The sequence below is a fragment of the Panthera leo genome, chromosome D1 (assembly GCF_018350215.1).
Source record: "Panthera leo isolate Ple1 chromosome D1, P.leo_Ple1_pat1.1, whole genome shotgun sequence".
Classification (NCBI taxonomy): domain Eukaryota; kingdom Metazoa; phylum Chordata; class Mammalia; order Carnivora; family Felidae; genus Panthera; species Panthera leo.
In genome coordinates this window covers 60,294,078-60,318,207 of record NC_056688.1, presented here as the reverse complement: position 1 = coordinate 60,318,207, position 24,130 = coordinate 60,294,078, and the positions used below count along the sequence as shown (strand labels likewise).

Below are 24,130 nucleotides of genomic sequence, written 5' to 3'. Positions count from 1 at the left end.
AATGTCATTAGTAAGCAGATAAAGAAGCAACCTTATTTTGAATTGCAGGGGGGCAAGAGCTGTGAATAAAATTATCATAAATCCTCAGGCCAATAAATAATTAAAAGAAATCTATAACAAGAATGTCATTGCTTTGGGTGGTGCCTGGATGGCTCAGTTCATTGGGCATCTGACTCTTGATTTTGGGTCAGGTGATGATCTCACAGTTCATGAGTTAGAGCCTCGCATCGGGCTCTGCACTGACAAAATAGAGCCTGCTAGAGATTCTCTCTCTCCCTCTCTCTCTGCCCACCCCCCACTCTCAAAATAAATAAATAAACATTTTTTAAAAAGAATGCTATTGCTTTGGTAATCAATTGGCTTAGAAACAATAGTGGCAGCTGTATACTCATCCATCTTAGCAGGTAAAATAGTGACAGTGTGTATTAATGAAGAGAGAGAAGGATACCTATGAACTTTAGAAATGGTAATAGACAAACTAAGGGTGTGTCAGGAATTGAAGGAGGAGAGTATCCTCCTTTGGAGTTGAGTTGAAAAAGCAAATGAGGGAGCACTGGAGAACATTTTGATCCAGTAAATGTGTTGCTCATACAAGTGGTAGAGAAGATATGTTGCTAATGTTAGAAGTTTAAAAAAACAACAATATGGACCTGCTTGAAATGATAGGAAGCAAAAAAAAGAGGGAAATGCAATAGTAAAGGAAGTTAGAGTCATAGCTTACTAACCATGAACAGAGGTGACAACATTTATAGAAGTTCTGGAAAATACAAAAGCTCGATGAGAAAAAGCAAGAATATAGGAAGACATAGCTAGACCAAAATAGGCCTCTCTGGGTCCCGGAAAGCTTAGGTTCTGGAAGAAAATAGTAGCTCTGGTTTGGGAACTAGCTGTCATGATTTGTCTAGCTCGTGAATGTAAAGAATAATGAAAAACCTCCCAAGAAGGCCAGACTCACAGGAATCCCAGGCCAGTAAGTAGCTGTGGTAGCCACTTTGGAGAGAGCTGGAGTCTTTGGAATCCCACAGCAGATACACAGAAATACAAAGAAAAAAGCAGATAACAAGGACTGTGGGAAATGTTGGGCCCTCACCTTTGCTTGAAATTTGTTTTTGTTGAATATCATGCATCCTGCTCAAAAGAAAGTAGATAGTGTATCCTTAGATAAGGCATACTCTCAATGCTGCATCTGGGATGTTTGGAAAGTATGGGGACAAAGGAAAGGGAAAGGAAAATGTAGCGGTTTTATAACATACATACTGATAATTAGGAGAAGAATGATACACTGAAAATTTCTAAATTGAGAAAACAAAAGTTTTTCATATACCATTCTCCTCAAAAAGAAGACTGTTTATATAAATTTTTTTTCACCTCACATTCTGTGGGAATCAGCATCACTCCCAACTTCTTAATTAGAGACACTCCTGAGTCTAGCTCTAGACACTAAATAGACACATTTTGACAAAGAGAACAATTTTGAAAACTTGAAACCATCAATCTTTTTTTTCCCTCATTTTTTCCTTTCTGCCTCCTCCATAAATAAGATTATATTTCTCTTTAAGGACCTATGATGGCAATGTGGCTCTGAACTTCTTTTTGACTAGGGAAATGCTATTGTACAACATGGTGACTACATTTTGTTCTGAGAATTCATGTGTGTTTTCTAAATTTTATGAATATAGAGTTAATGTTTGTGGTGGAAATTTGTCATTCATTGCAGCCACTCATCATTGGATTGATCTTTCTGTGTTTCAGGAATTTCCCTCCTTATGATTCTACATCTCCCCAAGATGAAAACCATAAAGTCACCTTCATGGCTAATTAATTGGTTTTTCTACCATAACAAAAACTCCAAAATCACAGGAGCTTACAACAAACATTTTTTATTCATTTGTTACGGCCTTGGCTGCAGGCAGTCTGCTGGGACTCTGATCCACAGGTCTTCTCATCCAGGACTCAAGCTGAAGGGGGAGTTCCTTTCTGGGACATGTCTTTACTGTGGCAGAGGGATAATACGAAGAAGTAGTGTGATCGTATCTCATAAATGGTTTGTAGGAAACTGAAACACTTCCTTAGCTCCCATTCCAATGATCCATGACAGCCACATTGCCAAGTCTGATAATGGCCTGGGGAAATATTCTCCATCTCTCAGGAGGCACTGTGAGTCATAAGACCTTGGATGGGGTTGAACACTGCCCTAACAAGAAAATAGATGAGAACAATATTCCAATCTACTACTGTGTGTGGAAGCATGTGATCTAAGTGCTGTCAATCATGCAAACCTGCAAGAAGTAGATTCAGAAGCTAAGAACATAAAAAAGCAGATGCCACACTGAATCATTCAGGTGAAAATTATTAATAGAAGAATCCATCTTCCAGAGAAAGCAGAGGTAGAGATTCTAGTGACAGTTTCTAGTGCCAATATGGGAACTAAAATATGAGCTGGCTATGTTCAATGGAGGTAGTAGTGACATTTCTACAGAGTAACTTAATGATGTTCCTGCCTGCATCACCAATGAGCTACCTAATACTGCTTAGTAAGTCCTTTCTCTGATTAAAATATGTTTCTGATACTTTCAACCCCTACTATTAGTCAGCATTTTGGCTGGCTGGTTCCTAACTCAACCTTCTGCTACCCATGTCCAAGGCAATGAGTTTGGCCAAATCCCTCTAAACTCTATTATGCTCTGATAAAGCAACTACATCAATTTAATCTTTTCTACTATAGAAATATGCCTTCTTTTCCATCACCTGCTGAATAATTCCACAATTACATAGTTGGCCACAAAATATTTTCCCAAAGCAAGGTTGTAAGGGCATTTAAAAAATAAATTCTCGGGGCACCTGGGTGGCTCATTCGGTTAAGCGTCCGACTTCAGCTCAGGGTCATGATCTCACAGCTTGTGGGTTCGAGCCCCGCGTCGGGCTCTGTGCTGACAGCTCCGAACCTGGAGCCTGCTTTGGATTCTGTGTCTCCCTCTCTCTCTGCCCTTCCCCCGCTCATGCTCTGTCTCTCTCTCTCAAAAGTAAATAAACATTAAAAAAAACTTTTTAAAATAAATTCTTATACATTGTGGTCATAAAATAATAGCAAGCCTAAAAAAAATTACAGTTGACCCTTGAACAATGTGGGGGTTAAGGGCATTAGCCACCCCATACACCCTGCACAAATACCCACATTTAACTTTTGACTCCCCCAAAACTTAACTACTAATACCCTACTGTTAGCCAGAAGCCTTACCAATAACATAAACAGCTGACTGACACATATTTTGTATGTTACATGTATTATACACTGTATTATTCTTACAATAAACTAAACTAGAGGAGAGAAAACGTTATTAGGTAAATTATAAGGAGAAGATAATACACTTACAGTAGTATAGTGTAAAAAACCCAGGTATAAGTGGACCTGCACTATTCAAATTCATGCTGTTCAAGGGTCAACTGTACTCATATATTTAAAACTTCACTTATGGTGATCATAGCATAACATACAAACTTGTCGAATCACTGTGTTGTATACCTGAAACTAATGCAATGTTGTGTGTCAACTAGACTTCGATTTAATAAAAAGAAAAAAAAAACCTAATTCAACAATTTCTGGAGAAAACTACATTCAAAACTGTAGTTACAGTTTATTTAATGACAATGAAAGCATCATTACAATTTATGGGATATATAGCCTGACACAAATTTAGAGAAAACTTTATACGCCCAATAAATAAACTAAAAACTAATGCAAAAAGTGAAAAAAAAGAAAAGAAAATGGGCAAAAGTAAAATAAAGAGTAATATAATAGGAATAACATCAGGAAAAAAGAAAGTTAAAATAACCATAAATTAACAGCTTCCTTGAGTGAAATGACAAATTAGACCTTTGGCAATAAAGGTAAGTCTCTCAGGGGAAAAAAAAAAAAAAAGTAGTGGTAAATGCATAATATTAGCTATCATAATCAAGAAAAAGTCTAGAAATGAAGAAAACTCAAAATTAAGATAATACGTTTAATTTGGATTGCTGGACCCAATTTCAACCTGTGAAGGAGTGGAAGAGGTTTTTCCACAGGAACAAGCAATTCTCAAACACATACAGGGCGAGAATTCAACTCAGTTCTAACACTATCCACCCCAAAACAAGCATCAGATCCATAGGTTAAGGGTTCAGTCCTACAAGACCGGCCCCCTCTACCCCCCCAGCCCCCCAACACACACACAGGTTGTTACCTGTGCTACTACCTACTGGCTATAAACCAGAGGTCCTCTTTGGGTTCAACTAATTTGCTAGAGCAGTTCACAAAACTGGATTACTGATTTATCATTAAAGCATATAACTCAGAAACAGCCATATGAAAGAGATGCACAGGGCAAGCTACAGAAAAGGACACAAAGTTTCCATTTCCTCTCCAGGGGCGCGACTCTCCCAGCACCTCCACACATTCACCAACCCAGAAACTCTCCCAACTCTGTCCTCTTGGGTTTTTATGGAGGCTTCATTACAGAGGCATGACTGATTAAATAAATCTTTGGCCACCAGTGATTGATTCAACCTCTAACCCTTCTCTCTTCCCCTGGTGATCAGAGGTAGGCCAGAGGGCAAGACTGAAACTTACAGCCCTCTAACTGTAGGTTTTCTTGGCAACCAGCCCCCATCCTTAGGTGACGTCCAAAAGTCATCTCATTAACATAACAATAGACGCCTTTGTGGCTCTCATCACAGAGAAAATTCCAAAGGTTTTAGGAGCCAAACATAGGAAAGACCAAACATATATTTCTTATTATAAATCACAATATCACAACTTTGCATAATTGTACATTCATAAATCATGGAAACACTGATACTGAGGAAAACTACTTACTGAAACATTCAAAATTTAAAGAAATCTAAATAGATACCAATACAATGAACTGTAAAGCTATTTCTTATTATTTTTTAATCCAACATAACACGAAGATCAAAACCATTAACAGTATTTGTATGACTCGTTCTGCAGTCAACCATCCAGACTCCTTCCTGACTGTTATATGCAACTATCACCAGTATAAATATATCTTGGTAACTATAAATAAAACATAATATAAAAATGTATTCTTTTTAAAACATCACACATACACAAACACACATACATGTGCTGTACTTCCATTCATGGCATCTCATGCTGAAGCCACACCGAAGTAGGTCTTCTTCCTACTATTGCTCCTTTCCTTTGCTTCTACAGCTGCTCCCTTCTCTACATCCTGTTCTCAGTCTCTTGGGATGCCTAATAGCTAATACACACTCTTAGAGACTTCCTAATCACTTTCACTGGCCTCCAGTGACTCAGGAGCACTTCGAAGAAGGCTCTCCACCTCCTCTAGACAGAATTCTAGGTGTTAGCTTCTAGGCTCCTCTTGCCCCTCCATCCCTGACTCTCTTCCCCAGACTAAGTGAGAGTGTTAACAAAGGTCTGCTCTGAGCTGGGATTTCTTCCCTCTTAGCTTGGGCTAACGATGAGTGGATGGGGGAGGGAAACCCTAACTTCCCTACTTTGACCCTGGGTAAGTGTCAGCTTTGCTTTCTGGAAACTGACGACAACTGAAAACACTGGAGGAGCAGGAGGTCTTACTCTATTATAAGAGGTCGAGAACGAGACTTCTGAGGTACAGTGGGGCAAGTATCCATTGTCTGAGAGACACTTCTCTTAGCCTCCACCCATCACAGCTTTTCCTTCTGATTGTTATGCCAGTAGCAGAGGCAACTATCTCCTACCCTCTAAAGTTCAAGCCTAAGCTTGAATGAAGCCTAGTGAGGCTTCAGGGACTGTACCAGCTTCCCTAGCCCTTCCTTAGCCCCACTTCCTCAATGCCCTCACTTCCTTCCCTGCCTCCCAATCAGTTCTCAGTCTTTGCTTTTCCTATGGTAACATTCTTCTCCCACAGCATAGACACGATCTTACAGCTAGCCACTCACCTTGTCCTGATCTGTCTTGGATTCAGGCAGAGGATTGCAGTCTGCAGTTATAGCCTTGCAATGTCTCCAAAACAGAGCCTCGCCTGCATACACATGTCTGCTTTTCACAGCAAACAAGGCACCCTTAGTGAGGCTGGAAAGGACACCTTCTCTGCACAGGTGACAGGCTGATAGGTCTTCAAATGCTCTCCTTCCAGCCTTCCCTTGGTGAACACAAGCCCTCTCCCCCAGCAACCCTAAGGTGCCCTTTTGTCTGGGCCTTTGAGAGTCAGTCATGGTCATGGACAGTTGCAAGTTACAAATGAAAAGGATCTCCCCCATTAACTAGTTCAATTTCACCAAAGCTCCAGAGCACAACTGACTTGATCTTGAGCTCCTGAAGAGCAGACACTATCTGGCCAATAGCTGTAATCCCAGCATCCAGTACAAGAGCTGCAAAAAGCTGATGCTCAATAAAAGTTTAAAGTGGCTTGTTTCACTAGCCCATTCACTCTTCTGTTAGGGCAGTCATTTTTCTAGATCCAGGTGAGGAAGAGGGTGTAACTCAGACATCAGTGACATCTTTTTTTCTTTTATTTGCTCATTTATTTCAGGAATTTTCTGGTCCTCACTCTTCATTGTTCCAACCATGGTCTGGACCCTGACATTGGCATGAGGATCCAAAGCGTACAGACCCAGCAATGAAATCATTTGGAACTGGGTTTCAATTGGAGCATTTCCTGGTTACTCTCCACGTGGACAGGCTATGCCTTGCTTATCCAGTAAACACCTAAGTATCAGGAAAAGGATAAGGTGCTGTGAGTACAAAGAAAAACCCAAAACACTGCCTTAAAATAGCAGTTTGTGTGTGCACACGACGGTATCTGTGTCTTTGGCTGAGAGAGGGGTACCAGTCTTCTAAAAATTAAAAAAAAAAATCAATGACAATTTGTAACCAGAGATTCCACTTCTACTCTACCAGCTCCCAATATCTGTTTCTAACTTTTTTTAGAAGTATTTATTTTGCTTCCAGTGAGTTAACATACATTGTTATTATTAGTTTCCAGTGTACAACATAATGATTCAACCCTTCCATACATCAAGACAAGCGCACTCTTTAATCTCCATCTCTGCCTCTAACTTTAAAGTGGATTATGGCAATAAGTGATAAGAGTTCGCCAGGAAAATTCAGGAGGGTTTTTTCATGAGAACCCTGTGCCTGCAGCCTGGAGCCAGGAGAGGTCGCTCATCGTACAGAAAACTGCATATGTGTGCCCAGCCCTGCTAAATTGGGTCACAGAACTACTCGTGACTGACCTCATATGCCGCCGACTTTAACACAGAAAACTGGCAAATGAATAGTATTAGGTCCGGTGCTATTACCCAAAAGGAACAAGGCTCGCTGTGAAAAGCCTCTAGTCAGCCGGAGAGGAAGGGTGAGACCGCGAGGTTCCTCAGGACCAGAGTCAGCAGGGCCTGGGGGTCGTCGTTCGCGATTCTCAACCCTTCCACCTGTCCTGGGACTAACTCCTGGGCCCCTTCACAGTTTAAGAGCCTCTGAGTGGAAGGAGCCAGAAAAACCCACGTAGCAGAAAAAAAACACTGGCGCTCCGAGAGCCAACCTCCGATTGGCTAGGATTGTCTCGATCCCTGCCTGTGATTGGTTTCTCCCACTGCGATCCCGGGCCCTGCCCGCCGCTCATTGGCTCCGGTCCTGCGGGCGGAGCCTAGGAGCCCTGCTAGAGAGGCAGAGGAGCTGGCAGCTTTGGGGCCTTCATCTCCGGCCGGCGGTAAGTGTTACGCTGGCTGAACCAGCGGCTCGGGTCGCTGGGGGCACGCAGCCGCGGGAACCTGGCGTCTGTCTACTCTTTCAGTTTCTGCCGCCGGGCGCTAGTCCCGGCTGAGGAGGGAGGTGGGTGACAGCTATTCCCGTTCCGAAGTCAGCGGTCCTGCAGGCTCACCTTTTTCTGTCCCCACCCGTCCTCATTCCGCGGGCCCTGCCCCGCGTCGTGCAGCCAGGAGGTTACCATCCCCCTCTGCTCCCGAAACCCCGGAGTCACCGCCTCCCTCGCCCTCTCTCAGCTCTGATCCCTCCTCTCGAGGTTTTTCCACGCTCAGCTCTCCGCCCTCAAATGCCTTTCCCAGATTGCCACCCCACCCCCACCCCGGCAAAGGCAAGGTCGAAGCAATTAAACGTCTAATAATTCAACTTTTGTGAAAATAATTTATGTATAATAAAAAATAAACCAATAAAGCAGGTCTTATGTGGAAGAGCAATAGCTCCCTGCCGCTGTCCTTCTTACAGAGGCCACCACTTTCAACTTTTTCATATTTAGGTCTTTATGACTCTGAAATCTTAAGATATGCTTTGCTGTTTTTTTCTTGATTTATTATTTGGATATTTCTTTGCCTTACCTCTCTACTGCCACCATGTTCTCAGTTTTCGATTTCTATTTGCATTCTCCTGTTGATCTTTGTTGCTTTAAATCATAGATAATAACTACTTTTGTGCCAACTTTAGGTGGTAGCTCTTGGTGCCCCTCTGTATTAGATGATGATATTCCACTTCCAAGCTACTATATGTACACTAATTCTTTCATATTGAAAAAATGTTTGAAGCAACTCTTCTTGATGGATATAGTAGTGAACAAAATAAGAGAATATCCTTATCCTCATGAAACTTTTAGTGTGAGAAGTAAGGTGATAAACATATGTGTGTCTGTGTATCAAATGATGTTAAGAGTAGGATCACGGAGAAGTCATTTCAAGCTGCAAAAATAGAAATAACCCTGAAGACATGGGTTCAGGAAAGCGTGGCAGTTTCTCCCTTTGCTTAACTGGGCATAGTTGCTGTTTCAGGGGTGAAGAGAGAGATTCCTATTGGACTGGTGGTGGGGAACCAGGAGAGGCTCTCAGTAGGTGAGTGATTTCACAAAACTAGGTTTTAGGATACTGGATCCCACAGTTTGGCAGTGATACTGGGAGGTAGACAATCAGGAGGCAGGGAGGTCGATGAGAAGGCCTGCTGAGAGCCCTGCAAAATCTACTAACTGCTCCAGTTTCTTCAGGAAGCCTGCTGGACTACCCTAAACCACAGTGATTTCTCTCTCTTGAAATTTTATTCTACCCTGAAGCTAGAGAGGTTAAGTAATTTGCCCAAGATAGAATGGTGGAGCCCAGGGCCAAGCATCTGTAAAAGGAGAACAGTAATATAATGGTTTCTGTTTAGGGTTGTGAAATAAACTGAGTTAATCTGTGTAAAGTACTCAGAAAAGTGCCTGGAGCATAGTGGAAGTGCTTAAGGAGTGTTTGCTGTTTTTATTACTGTATGATATGCTCTCAATTACCTGACAAATTATAAAAGCATTTTGTGTCTAGGAGCTATTTCCTATACCTACCTGGTTTATTCATTCCACAAATATTTATTCAACAATAATGGTATGGCAGGCACTGTTTAGGCACTGAGGATACAGCTGTGACTAAGACCAACATGGCTCTTCCCTTTACAGATTCTAGCCAGGAACACACAAACTTGGGAAGTGAACAAACAAATATTGCCTACTGAGCCAAGAGCCTGCCATTGACCATTCAAGTTCCATATTCATATCTGGCCCTGGCAAAAATCTCAGGTTTCTTGCTGGGGTAGTGCCTTCATCAATGTGGATTTGACTGTCATCAGATGACCTGTGTTTTTATCTTGCAATGGGTGTTATTTCATCTTTGCTTCTAAACATATCACTGAAGGCTGAGGAAAGTGTTTTGTCATCTTAGTGAATATTAGTGCTGGAGAAATGGGCAGAGCTTTAGAGGGTGTGGAGAAAATATTGCTGGTTCCCTTATACTTTACACTTAAATATGCAACACAAGAAAACAAACTAAGCATATAGGCAATGGGCATCTAGTATTATTACCTTTTCTGCACCTTGAAGTATATATACCTAGGGGTATTTCTGGCCTTATTTTGGATACTGAAACATCACATTTTTGGGGACCTTTACCAAGCTCAAGAGAAACGAAGCTGGTTTGGAGAATGGGATTGAAGTAGAATGGGAATGGTCTGGTGAACAAACTCAGAGGAGGGATGACCAAATGAATGAAAACAGAAAACTCCCAATATCCACTCACTTAGGCACCCCAGCTGTCTCTACCATGGTATGAATAATATGACTCAGTCAGAACTTCAGTTGGGAAGGCCAACACTTATTAAATAGGGTCAATAAAGGATCCAAAGGTGAAAGTTAGCTTTTTTCAATCACTATCCTTTTTGCTGATCCCTTTGCTCTTCAACAGAAGAACATTTTTATCCTGTTGTTTTTTTGTTTTTTTTTTCTTTCCTTCTCAGCCTTGACTACCTCTGCCTGGCTTTATTCATGTTCTGAGGAGGGAGTGAGAAGGAGCCATGGATCCTGCAGCATTGGTGGAAGCCATCGTGGAAGAAGTGGCCTGTCCCATCTGCATGACCTTTCTGAGGGAGCCTGTGAGCATCGACTGTGGTCACAGTTTCTGCCACGGCTGTCTCTCTGGACTCTGGGAGGTTCCAGGAGAATCCCAGAACTGGGGTTACACCTGTCCCCTCTGCCGGGCTCCTGTCCAGCCAAGGAACCTGCGGCCTAATTGGCAGCTGGCCAATGTTGTAGAAAAAGTTCGTCTGCTAGGGCTGCATCCAGGAATGGGGCTGAAGGGTGATGTGTGTGAGCTTCACAGGGAACAGCTAAAGATGTTCTGCAAAGTGGATGGCCTGATCATGTGTGAGGCCTGCAGCCAGTCCCCTGAGCATGAGGACCACAGTGTTGTGCCTATGGAGGATGCCACCTGGGAGTATAAGGTGGGAGATGGAGGCCAGCCACCCCAGTCTCTCCCCTGCCCCACTCTTGGCTGTCTCTAGATCAAGGACTTGACCAGGAGCCCCAGAGACTAAGTGAGAGGTGATTCCCTTGACTCCTCACACCCACTGATCCTGGGGACCAGATACAGTGAGCCACACCTCTCCTTGCATTTCCTTTCCTCCTGCTTCCACACCCTATCCCTGAGCCTAGCATGGCTTAATGCCTAGCCCAAACATGCTTTCCTTACTGAGAATTTGAAGACCAGTTTGGTTTGGCTGAGGTTCTGAGAGCCTTGAATGAGTTTGGGCATGAAGCAGTCAAGGCCACACCCAGCAAAATCTGCAAACTCCTCTTAGAAATGCCACAAATAATCATTTGGCAATAGTCACCTCAACTCTGTCCTTTATCTACAAAACTGAGGTTTAGAAATTTGAGATCATGATAAATGATTTTAGAGCTGGAAGGGACCATGGCTGAGTCATTTAGGATTAAGTGAGATTATCTAATATTACATTATAAGGCATGTCTGATTTTAGGTTAAATAAGTTAAAGGAAGATCAAAGGCTGGGACTTCGGTCTTCTTGCTCTTCATCCAGTGTTCTTTCTCCTTTCCCTACTCTTTTTTTTTTTTTGGGGGGGGGGGGTCATCTCTGTTACACCTGCTGCTCCTTTTCTATAGCTCCCCCCATCAGTTTCCAGCTTCTTGCTCTTTTTCCAGATGCCCATGCTGACATATCTTTATCAGATTCATTATCCCAGTGATTCTGTGATCCACTGATCTCGTACTGGTCTTCTCTTTCTTGAAGTTGAGTTTAGAATGTAAGAGTGTAAAACAAATCTCCCGAATTAGGTGTTTTTCTATGAAAAAATGATTTCTAAAAAATTAGAAGCACTTCCTAGTTCATTTTATTTTGAGTTTTAAAATAGGGAGGCAGTGAAATATTGGCATAGCAGTTAGAGAGCGGAGTTAAATCCCAGCCCAGCTATTTACTAGCTGAATGACCTTGGGGAGTTCAGTCACCGAGCCTTTGTAGTCACCTATCTACAAAATAGGGATAATACTCAAGGGTTGTGAGCACTAAATGTAGGTTTAGTGCTGAAGCCACATGTGGCACCTGGCAAATCTTTAATAAAATGGTTAATATTATGATCAGAACACTTTATGCTTTCCAGCAGTAATCTCTTGTGGTAATATTCTAGGATAGAGCTTCTTACTTTTAATATGTATGTGAACAATTCAGGTTCTGATTCAGCAGGTCAGGGGTGAGGCCAGGATTCTACATTTCTAGCAGCTCCCTGCTAATGTGAATGCTGCTAACCCACATGGACATTACTCCGAATAACAAAGTTTTAAGAGGCTATAGGATAACAAGGCAGATAAGGATAAAAATAGGCATGGATAGGAACGTCCAAGGTTGGAAATGGACCTTTTCTTCTATTTTACAGAAACTTAGAAACTGTGGGAGCTGAAATGGTCAGAGTGCTGCCTCCAATGTCGTCCGGGCAGGAATCACTGTCCTCCACACCAACCCCAGGCACTCCCTTTACCTCCAGCAATCATTCTGCCTGCCTGAGGGACACTTGTTTTCCTGCCAGTGCTAGGAAGCCTCATTGACAACCTGGGCTGCCTGAAGTGTCCTCATGAGGTTTTTATTTCTTTCAGTGGAAACTCCACGAGGCTTTGGAGCATCTGAAAAAAGAGCAAGATGAGGCCTGGAAGCTGGAAGTTGGTGAGAGGAAGCGAACTGCCAGCTGGAAGGCAGGTTGCCACCTGGGGAGGGGAGACTGTGTGGTCCCTGTGTTTTCCTGGAGCTGGCCTGCGGTAGCCTCCTCATCTGTATGAGGCCAGATGCAGCATTCAAGTCAGAGACCCTGGGGTCCTCCAACCAGCATTCTCTACCAAGTGTGTGGCCTCAGGCAGGCTATGTACCCTCTCAATTTCAGTTTCTTGATAGTGATAAAGGGATGACCTCTGGGTTTGTGTCCTCACATGTGAGAAAGGAAAACTACATAATTCAGGTATGCATAAGTTCACACTGGTAAGATTTATATAATGCTTAGTAATACATTGTTTCTGTTTCACTTTCCCCAGTGAGAGCATATTTACTAAAAGTTAAGTTACTAGAATATTGGATAATCATCCCTGTAATAAGTTTGAGAACCATTAACTACCAAACCGTCAGAACTTTTGATCCACAGGAGGTAACATTGAACCAACCTAAAAGAGCATATTGAATTGATAGAATATCCATAAGGAGCAACACTAACAGTGTAAAGTCACACTGCCTTAGAGACCTAAGTGTAATCCTCCTGGTCATTATTCTGAAGGTAGAATATATTATTCTGAAAATAGAAAAGAGTCTAGAGCATAGAGTACCAAGATAATATCCTGGGCCCCACTAGGGTCAAGAAGAGTAGTAATAGGGACCCAGAAGCATGTACTGTTGCTCTGGGAACGGAGAGGTAGGAAAATCAGTATCCTTCATCTTGGCTTCTGCAGGGCCTGATACACAGTTGGTACCAGCACATGCCAGAGTATGTGTGTATGCATGTGCCAGTTCCCTCAGTCCTGGATGGCCCTTACAAGAAGTAGCAGTACTGATTTCTGGTCCTGGCTCTATAGATCCAGGTAGAAACCCGAAAGCAGAGTATCATGTGGGAGTTTGAGAAATATCGGCGATTATTAAAGAAAAAACAGCCACCAGGTCGGCAACTGGAGGTAGAAGCAGCCGCAGCCCTCACCAGCCTAGAGCAAGAAGAGGGGGAGACCGTGCAAAAACTGGAGCAGAATCGTAATGAGCTCATCCAGCAGAGTCGGGTGCTGTGGGGGATGATTGCAGAGCTGGAAGAGAGGTCTCAAAGGCCTGTCCGCTGGATGCTGCAGGTAAGTGGTGGGTTTTCTTGGGAACTTTGAATGAGAGCTAAAGGTGGCATGGGACTCCAGGAGAGAATTAGCTAGTCTTCACCAGAGCCTGTCAGACATTGATCCCATATACCTTCTCCCCTCTGCTAATGCCTGGCATGACCTTTTGTCACATTGCAGGTAGGGCAGTGCTCAGGCAGCTCTGGCTTCATACCAGTCCTTCCCCTCTGGCCTGAGAGTCAAGGTGGAGGCTGAAGTCAACCAGTCCAGCCTTGCTCTCCACCTCCCTTTCCCTTAGAGAAACCCCCTCCCAGGGCTCGGTGTTATCTGGTCCCTCCAAGGAATAGCACATACTCTGGGAATGCAAGCTGGTGCAGCCACTCTGGAAAACAGTCTGGAGGTTTCTCAAAAAAATTAAAAATAGAACTACCCTACGACCCAGCAATATCCCACCCAGGATACAGGTGGGCTGTTTCGAAGGGACATGCACCCCCGTGTTTATAGCAGCACTATCAACAATAGCCAAAGTATGGAAAGAGCCGAATGTCCATTGATGGATGAATGGATAAAGAAGTTGTGGTATATATATACAGTGGAGTATTACTTGGCAATCCAAAAGAATGAAATCTTGCCATTTGCAACTATGTGAATGGAACTAAGTGAAATTAGTCAGAGAAAGACAAAAATCATATGACTTCACTCATATGAGGACTTGAAGAGACAAAACAGATGAACATAAGGGAAGGGAAGCAAAAATAAAAACATGGAGGGGGACAAAACAGAAGAGACTCATAAATATGGAGAACAAATTGAGGGTTACTGGAGGGGTTGTGGGATGGGGGTGGGCTAAATGGGTAAGGGGCACTAAGGAATCAACTCCTGAAATCACTGTTGTTCTATATGCTAACTAATTTGGATGTAAATTTTAAAAAATAAAATTAAAAAAAAAGGGGAATAGCACATACTCATGTGCTGCATTTTTTTTCTCCTTCTAGGGTATTCAGGAAATCTTAAACAGGTATGTTCACATCCTTGGAGCTCCAAGGCAGCCCTGTGAAGAATAGTGGGGCCCGACCAGAGGCAGAAGTAGGGAAGAAATGTAGACCCCATACCTACAGAAGAGTGGCTGCTGGTCCATAATCATCTTTCCTTACATTTGCTAAAGAAGCTTTGTTCATCAGCCTTCTTCCTTCTTTGTAGTCGGTCAAATTCATTTCCAGTAGTTCCAATAAGAATTTCAGGTAAAGTTATAAAATATGTAGTCTTAAGTAGGTTGCCCAAGAAGGAAAAAAGATGTCTCCATTGGTGCTCCAGCCTGGGTATTGGCCTTCCTCCTTTGTGGCACGCTGCTGCCTCTCCCAGCACCCATTACACATCTGACCCTCCCCCAGCACAAAATGTGTTTGTTCTCTCTGTACCACAATCCATTCAGGCTCAGGCAAATAATCATCACATCTCTGTTTTGCCTGTTGTTGCTGTGGAGGGGCACCCCACTGACTGTCCCTGGCCAAGCCCATCTTTCCTGTAGTAAGGGAAGGCCCAGATGGCCCCAAGGGTCTTCTGGCCTCAAGGGTCACCACTTCTCTGCCAGGAGCAAGTCTTGGAGCCTACAGCGACCAGAACCAGTCTCCCTTGAGCTAAAGACAGATTGCCGTGTGCCGGGGCTAAGAGAGATTTTGAAGACATATGCAGGTAATGAATACTAGGAAAGGTTATGATGGGCAGTGGGAGGGACCCCTCCTAGAGAAGGAAAATGGTTCAGTGCCCTCTGGATGCCCCAGCTAGCCTCAGTCCCACCCATCTTTGAGAAACCCATGGCTGTGTTCATCAAAGAGACCACACCCGTGCCTTGTGCCATGTGTCAGTGTCACCAACCAGGATCTTTTTCCCCCAGCTGATGTGCGCCTGGATCCAGACACTGCTTATTCCCGTCTCATTGTGTCTGAGGACAGAAAATGCGTGCGTTATGGAGATACCAAGCAGAAACTGCCCGACAATCCTGAGAGATTCTACCGCTACAATATCGTCCTGGGCAGCCAGTGCATCTCCTCAGGCCGGCACTACTGGGAGGTGGAAGTGGGAGACAGGTCAGAATGGGGCCTGGGAGTGTGCAAGGAAAATGTAGACCGGAAGGAGGTGGTCTATTTATCCCCCCACTATGGATTCTGGGTGATAAGGCTGCGGAAGGGAAATGAGTACCGAGCAGGCACTGATGAATACCCGCTCCTGTCCTTGCTGGTCCCTCCCCGCCGGGTGGGGATCTTCCTGGATTATGAGGCCCATGATATCTCTTTCTATAATGTGACTGACAATGGCTCCCACATTTTCACTTTCCCCCACTATCCCTTCCCTGGGCGTCTCCTGCCCTACTTTAGTCCTTGCTATAGCATTGGAGCTAACAACACGGCTCCTCTGACCATCTGCTCCCTGGATGAGGAGGACTAACTGAGCCACCATCCTAGCCAGAGGCCTTGGAGTTTTGCCTGGCCCACAGGGGTCTTGGTGAACCTGGCCTCTGACACAGATGCCCTTGAACTTAGCTGAGCCTAGGATCCAGGGAGTCCTTTGCCTGGCTCAGTGGTCTGTTGCTACTTGGCCAAAGTCACTCATCTGAAAAAGTTGAGGCTCAGTCAAATGAGCATGACACCCCCGTGAGGGAAGTATGACAGGGCTGAGGGTGAGGATCAGAGCAGTTGTAAGATAACCTGTTGGTGTTAAGAGTCAGGACTTTGTCCTGTCTGTAGCTCATGCTCTTCTTCCCTGGTCCTCATTGGTGCCATAATTAAGTCAGCGAGGGTTATGAAGTAGATCCAGCCTTCAGGAAACCTTTTGTGTGGGGTTTACCAAAAAGCCAAAAGATAATTGTCCGTATCCAGAGCCATATCCAGAGCTGGTTGCTGTGCTAATACCAGTAGAGGATGCTTTGCCTGAGGTTTGCTGCTACTGAGCAACCCATATCTGACCCCAGCTCTCTGACCTCCTAACTAGAGAAATGCATTGCGACACTGCCCAGGCCACGCCTCTCTGAGCATAAGCTGGGAAAATCACTGTATCTCAGACTCTAAGGAGAGGTAGGTCCTGGTCCTGCCCTTTTCTCTGACTCTCAGGATCAGAAAACCTGTGAGCCTTGTTTTTACTTTCACTTTATGGATGGAGAAACTGAAATGGCCTTAATGCAGCAAGTAACTTCTCACAAAACTGTTGAAAGAAGATTGTAAAGATTATAAAGTATCTCTCACATTCGAATGAAACAAGATTGACAAACTCACTTCTGAGGTCACATGCCTGCATATCATTCATTACATCTGGATCTGAAACATCCCACATGTCTGAAAGATTGTAAGTGTCCTCAATGGGAAAATGGGTATAGTAATTGCATACTCTCCTACCTCACAGGATTGTTGTGACGATCTCCGATCCATCCTATACTTTTGTTCCTTTCTCAGGGACAGAGGAAGGCAAGCCACAGATTCCGCCTGTAGTAGCCTTCCTGCCTCACCTTAACAGCCAGCATCTTTACAGCAGTGTGTTTGTTCCTTAGACTGTCTGCTGACAATCTCAGCCCGTTAGACAGAAAGGTGCCCATGCCAGTGCCAGACTCTGGGCCACAGTAATATGTTGTGCATCTATTATGTGTTTGTATTTGGATTATAATGGGGACTGTGACATCAGGGTACAGAATGGAAATAATGAAAAGAAAAATGCAAAACACGTACACTAGAAAGAAGGTTCAGCCACAAGCTAGTTGGGCTAAAGTTTGGATCTTTTTCTGTCACCAGTGGAATCTTCATGGCTCTGGTAACTACATAATATTATGCCTTTCTCTTCTCTAAATCTATGACAGAAGGAGAAAAGTAGGAGGTAAGTGTGGGAGAAAAAATAGGATGAGGCACAAAAAGCCAGCTCTGGAGCCATAAGTTATAATGAAAGGGAATTGAAACTATATGTCTGGGCTGTCGACCTTAGCGTGATGTGTGTGGCAAAAATAGCTCATTATGGGGCTTAGGAATATGATGTGGGAATGCTTGTGCCTGGAAACCAACTGCAAGGCAAATGTGTAGAAACTATTGACCCTGCCTATAGCAAGGGACCATGATGTGTACATCACATGTTGTTGCCATGATGCTGTAGAAGTCAATGTCTGATATAGTTTAAGTTTGAAGGAATTGACTGTTGAGTCAGGATTGGGCAGCAAAGTAGACAGCAGGTCAGGTATAGGCAGAAGTAAAGTAATTCCTGTAATAAAGAGTAGCAGAAATTGTCTTTGTACTTTCATTTTATTGGGTGCTCATGTGCGGAGGAGGTAAAACAGGCTAAAATGGAGAAATAAACTCATATTCTGCCCACCATGCTTCCAAGTCACTCCTCAAGCATTAGCAGAAGGGGAGAAGTTTCCATTCTCTGCTTGGAGAGGAATGAACTAGTAAGTCACAGACCTGGTCTTGGCAAAGGGTTGAGCAGACCTCGTTAAAGAGACCATGTCTTTGTATAGGAGGAATCCCTGGGGAATTGTTTATAGACTTGAGAAATAGATTTTTAGAAAGTGCTTCCAGTAACATCCACGGATACTTAGCATAAGAGGATAGGAACCAAACCAGTGCTGTTCTTTTACTATGGTTTTATTAGGACAAACCCTGGAAGTCTCTTAGAAAAAGGATTATTAGGAGGTAAATTCATTCAAACCTAGAGTGAATTAAGTAATGGAATGGCTTCATTGGTAACACGCTGTTTTAGGTAGGGTTTTGTTTTTGGTTTTGGGGTTTTTTTTTGTTTTTTTTTTTTTGGTTACTTGTCAGAAGTACAAGGTTAGATACATTGTTTATTTCATACTGTCTGATTTTTAAGACCAAGCAAGAATATTGAAGTTCTTAAGTGTATGAAACCCTTTCATCTAGGGCTGTTGCTTACTTCCTTTCTAAGAACCCTGTGAAGACCAGAACCTTGTTTGTCTAGTTCACCATTACAGCCCAGTCTTGGCACCATGTGTGGGTGTGTGAGTGTGTAAATACTTAAGTGAGGGTACTTTCATTCATATGCCTAGAATCAAAACACAAAAATAAAAATAAGCTCTTCTTATTTCATAGGGGTATGAACAACTAGATGGTACTTAACTATAATTCTGTTAAAAAAAAAATAATTCAGGGGCGCCTGGGTGGCTCAGTCGGTTGAGCGGCCGACTTCGGCTCAGGTCATGATCTCGTGGTCCGTGAGTTCGAGTCCCGCGTCGAGCTCTATGCTGACAGCTCAGAGCCTGGAGCCTGTTTCGGATTCTGTGTCTCCCTCTCTCTGACCCTCCCCTGTTCATGCTCTGTCTCTCTCTGTCTCAAAAATAATAAATAAACGTTAAAAAATATTTAAAAAAAAATAATTCAAAAATAGTTACAAAAGGGGTCCAGAGGGAAGAAGCAGGTGGCCACACTGAGCATAGATTGCCTGTACCACTCTCCTCCAGCTTTGTGAGATGATTCACTACAAGACAGGGATGAGCTTTGCCCACCCTTATTTTACTAGCAGAGAAACCAAGGAGTGCAATGCCTGAGCCTTGAGGCAAAAGGCTATTAATGGGGAAAATAGGTAGGTCCTGCATAGAGACAGGGAAAATCCTTGGACTCCCTACAGGAAATTCAGTCTCCCGTTTTTCAAACAGGAATGGTTTTTTTTTGTTTTTTGTTTTTTGTTTTTTGTTTTTGTTTTTTTTTTTAATTTACATCCAAGTTAGTTAGCATATAGTGCAACAATGATTTCAGGAGTAGATTCCTTAATGCCCCTTACCCATTTAGCCCATGCCCTTCCCACAACCCCTCCAGTAACCCTCTGCTTGTTCTCCATATTTAAGAGTCTCTTATGTTTTGTCCCACTCCATTTTTGTATTATTTTTGCTTCCCTTCCCTTATGTTCATCTGTTTTGTATCTTAAAGTCCTCATATGAGTGAAGTCATATGGTATTTGTCTTTCTCTGAGTAATTTTGCTTAGAGTAATACCCTCTAGTTCCATCCATGTAGTTGCAAATTGCAGGGTTCATTCTTTTTGATTGCCGAGTAATACTCCTGTGTGTGTGTGTGTGTGTGTGTGTGTGTGTGTATCACATCTTCACTCATCCATCGATGGATATCTGGGCTCTTTCCATACTTCGTCTATTGTTGATAGTGCTGCTATAAACATTGGGGTTCATGTGCCCCTTCAAAACAGCATACCTGTATCCCTTGGATAAATACCTAGTAGTGCAATTGCTGGGTCATAGGGTAGTTTTATTTTTAATTTTCTCAGGAACCTCCATCCTGTTTTCCAGAGTGGCTGCACCAGTTTGCATTCCCACCAGCAGTGCAAAAGAGATCCTCTTTCTCCACATCCTTGCCAACATTTGTTGTTGCCTGAGTTGTTATTGTTAGCCATTCTGAGAGGTGTGAGGTGGTATATCATTGTGATTTTGATTTGTATTTCCCTGATGATGAGTGATATTAAGCATTTTTTCATGTGTCGATTGGCCATCTGGATGTCTTCTTTGGAGAAGTGTCTATTCATTTCTTTTGCCCATTTCTTCACTGGATTATTTGTTTTTCAGGTGTAGAGTTTGATAAGTTCTTTATAGATTTTGGATACTAATCCTTTATCTGATATGTCATTTGCAAATATCTTCTCCCATTCCATCAGTTGCCTTTTAGTTTTGCTGATCGTTTCCTTTGCTGTACAGAAAGAAGCTTTTTATTTTGAGGAGGTCCCAGTATTTCATTTTTGCTTTTGTTTCCCTTGCCTCTGGTGATGTGTTGAGTAAGAAGTTACTGCGGCCAAGATCAAAGAGGTTTTTGCCTGCTTTCTCCTCAAGGATTTTGATGGCTTCCTGTCTTACATTTAGGTCTTTCATCCATTTTGAGTTTATTTTTGTATGGTGTAAGAAAGTGGTCCAGGTTCATTCTTCTGCATGTCACTATCCAGTCTTCCCAGCACCACTTGTGGAAGAGACTGTCTTTATTCCATTAGACAGTCTTTCCTGCTTTGTCAAAGATTAGTTGAGCATACATTTATGGGTCAATTTCTGGATTTTGTATTCTGTTCCATTGATCTGAGTGTCTGTTTTTGTGCCAGTACCATGCTGTCTTGATGATTACAGCTTTGTAATACAACTTGAAGTCGAGGATTGTGATGCCTCCTGCTGTGGTGTCATAGACTCTAAGTCTAAAGTTCTCTTTTGGCCAGCAAAAGAGCAGATGCAGGATTAAAGTGAGAGATGGCTAATGTCTGGGAAAAGACAAGAGTACTGAATAAGGGTCCTTGCCCTGTATTTATTCAGATCAGAAGGCTTACAAACATGATGGGGGGGGTGCACAAAGAGACAAAGAAACGTAAACATTAACTTGGGGATGTGAGGGGGAAAAAGGGGATTTTGAAGATATACAGTGTCTGGGGTTAGGGTCAACACAAAACAAAATCCTGGTGCAGGGCAGATTGGTAGATGGTTGTTAACGGCTGACAGGAGGTGCCCAGGAGGCACTGTGCCTGTTTATCTTTGCTAGCCTAGGGGATGAGACAGATAGGGTGAATAACTTCAGGGTTAACAAGACACCTTTTCTTTTGTTAACCATCTCTGCTGTGTGCTGCTTTGCCTGCAGCGCAGTGGTCCATAGTCCCCTTCACCAATTGACCTAACCTGGCCCTATCCTCCTGTGAAAGCAGCTTTCTGCTATAGTATTAAATTTGGGGTGCTTTCACCCTGAATATCTAGTCTTGTTATTCCTATTATTGGGCACCTTTGCATTGTTTCTATTTCAGGCCTTTGTCTCTCCCTCTCTATTTTGGGGGCTCTGTACCCCCTCTCTATTTTGGGGTGCCTTTGCATCTCCCTATTCCTGGCACCTCTGTGATTCCCTATTCTTGGGGTATCTTTTTACCCCCTATTCTTGGAGTGCCAATCTGATTTACCCAAACTTGGGTGTGAGCATTTTATAACTTTGTATTTCTTTATGCTTTGTTAAGCCATTGGTGTTAGCCCGGGGGATTCCTAAGCTTATCCCCCCCACACTTTGGTTTTCTTTCTCAAGATTTCTTTGGCTATTTGGGGTCTTTTCTGGTTCCATACAAATTTTAGAATTGTTTGTTCTAGCTCTGTGAAGAATGCTGGTGTTATTTTGATAGGTATTGTATTGAATATGTAGATTGCTTTGGGTAGTATTGACATTTTAACAATATTTGTTCTTCCTATCCAGGAGCATGGAATATTTTTCCATTTCTTGGTATCTTCTTCAATTTCTTTCATAAGCTTTCTATAGTTTTCAGTGTCTAAATTTTCCACCTCTTTCATTAGATTTACTCCTAGGTATTTCATGGGTTTTGGTGCAATTGTAAATGCGATCGATTCCTTGATTTCTCTTTCTGTGGTTTCATGATTGGTGTATAGGAATGCAACCAATTTCTGTACATTGATTTTATATCCTGACACTTTGCTGAATTCATGGATCAGTTCTAGCAGTTTTTTGGTGGAGTCTTTTGGGTTTCCCATATAGAGTATCATGTCATCTGTGAAGAGTGAAAGTTTGGCCTCCTCCTGGCCGATTTGGATGCCTTTTATTTCTTTGTGTTGTATGATCGCTGAGGCTAAGACTTCCAATACTATATTGAATAACAGTGGCGAGAGTGGACATCCCTGTCTTGTTCCTGACTTTAGGGGGAAAGTTCTCAGTTTTTCCCATTGATGATGATATTAGTGTTGGGTGTTTCATATATGGCTTTTATGGTCTCGAGGTATGACCCTTCTATTCCTACTTTCTTGAGGGTTTTTATCAAGAAAGGATGCTGTATTTTGTCAAATGCTTTCTCTGCATGTATTGACAGGATTCTGTGGTTTTTGTCCTTTCTTTTATTGATGTGATGAATCACATTGATTGTTTTGTGGATATTGAACCAGCCCTGCATCCCAGGTATAAATCCCACTTGGTTGTGGTGAATAATTTTTTTAATGTATTGTTGGATATGGTTGGCTAATATCTTGTTGAGGATTTTTGCATCCATGTTCATCAGAGAAATTCGTCTATAGTTCTCCTTTTTAGTGGGCTCTTTGTCTGGTTTTGGAATCAAGGTAGTACTGGCTTCATAGAAAGAGTTTGGAAGTTTTTCTTCCATTTCTATTTTTTAGAATAGCTTCAAGAGAATAGGTGTTAACTCTTTCTTAATTGTTTGGAAGAATTCCCCGGGAAAGCCATCTGGCCCTGTACTCTTGGTTTTTGGGAGATTTTTGATTAGTAATTCGATTTGTTTACTGGTTATGGGTCTATTCAAATAGGATTTATTTTTTTTAAGTTTATTTGTTTTGAGAGTAACAGAGATCATGTGAGTGGGGGAGGGGCAAAGAGAGGGGGAGGGGCAAGGGAGAGAGAATCCCAAGCAGGCCCCACACTGTCACTGCAGAGCCTGATGTGGAGCTTGAACTCACGAAACCATGAGATCATGACCTGAGCCAAAACCAAGAGTAGGACGCTTAACTGACTGAACCACCCAGGTGCCCCAAGCAGGATTGATTTTAATCTCTTAATATCCAAACAATGAGAGTCTGTGTAGGTTCCAGGCACTAGTTAAATGGCATACATTGCTTGGTGTGAGAGGGCTGAGGTTATATCTGATATATCTGGAGAAGCACAAGATTTTCTGTTTTGGGGTAGCCATGGTAGGAACTAGTCCAATTTGAAAGTATGTAATTCAATATCTGAGGGCTAACAGTGGGTCCCAGCTAGTTTCAAGGAATACCAATGTGAATGAAACATAAAGTAGGGCAGACTTCTGTGGGAAATGCTGAGAAGAAATTTCTGTTTTGAGTGCAGGCTAGACTATACCTTTGTCACTTTTACATCAGATTCTTTAATACATCCAATATTCTTGTATTTGATGAACATAGTCAATTCTTTGGGTTGCTTATAAGGAAAGAATAGTGTGACATTTTAAAATGGAAATCTTATCAAATGCATTTAACTACTTCATGATCTTGATTTGTTTTTATGTTAAGTATTGTAAGAAGGGTTCCTTTTTCCTACTCTTTGGGAACTCAGTGCATCATTATCAGGTTTTTAGAAGCTGATTCCTACTTCACTGGTGTTCTGAAATAGAATACATTCTAGGTAGGGAAATAATTTCAGTGCTTGCCAAAGGTGTGGATGCTAAGTTGTTAAGCAGATTATTTGGAACAGTTATCACATGAGTACTGACCTACATGGGAATACAGTTTCAATAGTGCCTAGACCTACCCCTTAAAACTATAGAATTAGAAATTTGGGGCATATATTTTTTAAGTAGAGACAGTATATCAGATGTTATGTTATGCACTCTCTATTCATTATTTTCTTTAATCTTTAGTGCCCTCTATGAATTAGCATTGTATATCCTCCATCAGTAGCAAGGAAATATTAAGACTCAGATATAATAACTTGTTGTAACACTATTGGAAATTATCTTTTATTAAGATAGATTTTCACATGTACCAGAGTCAAATATATGTGTCTTTTACATGTGAAACCTTCTTTTAACATATACTGC

At 42.5% G+C, this 24,130-nt stretch overlaps 1 protein-coding gene across 2 annotated transcripts; it reads left to right on the top strand.

Annotated features, from left to right (window-relative positions):
- Positions 1–7,668: 7,668 nt before the first annotated feature.
- Positions 7,669–17,869, top strand: TRIM68 (tripartite motif containing 68). 2 transcript variants are annotated; one of them, XM_042906407.1, is made up of 7 exons: positions 7,669–7,712; positions 10,265–10,399; positions 12,412–12,507; positions 13,372–13,632; positions 14,607–14,629; positions 15,203–15,303; positions 15,506–17,869. In XM_042906407.1, the coding sequence occupies exons 2-7, from the start codon at positions 10,322–10,324 to the stop codon at positions 16,054–16,056; spliced, it is 1,110 nt and encodes a 369-aa protein (XP_042762341.1). In that variant the 5' UTR covers positions 7,669–7,712; positions 10,265–10,321; the 3' UTR covers positions 16,057–17,869. The 2 variants fall into 2 exon arrangements, with proteins under 2 accessions (XP_042762341.1, XP_042762340.1); XM_042906406.1 differs by having other exon boundaries at positions 10,265–10,747.
- The last annotated feature ends 6,261 nt before the right edge of the window (positions 17,870–24,130 follow it).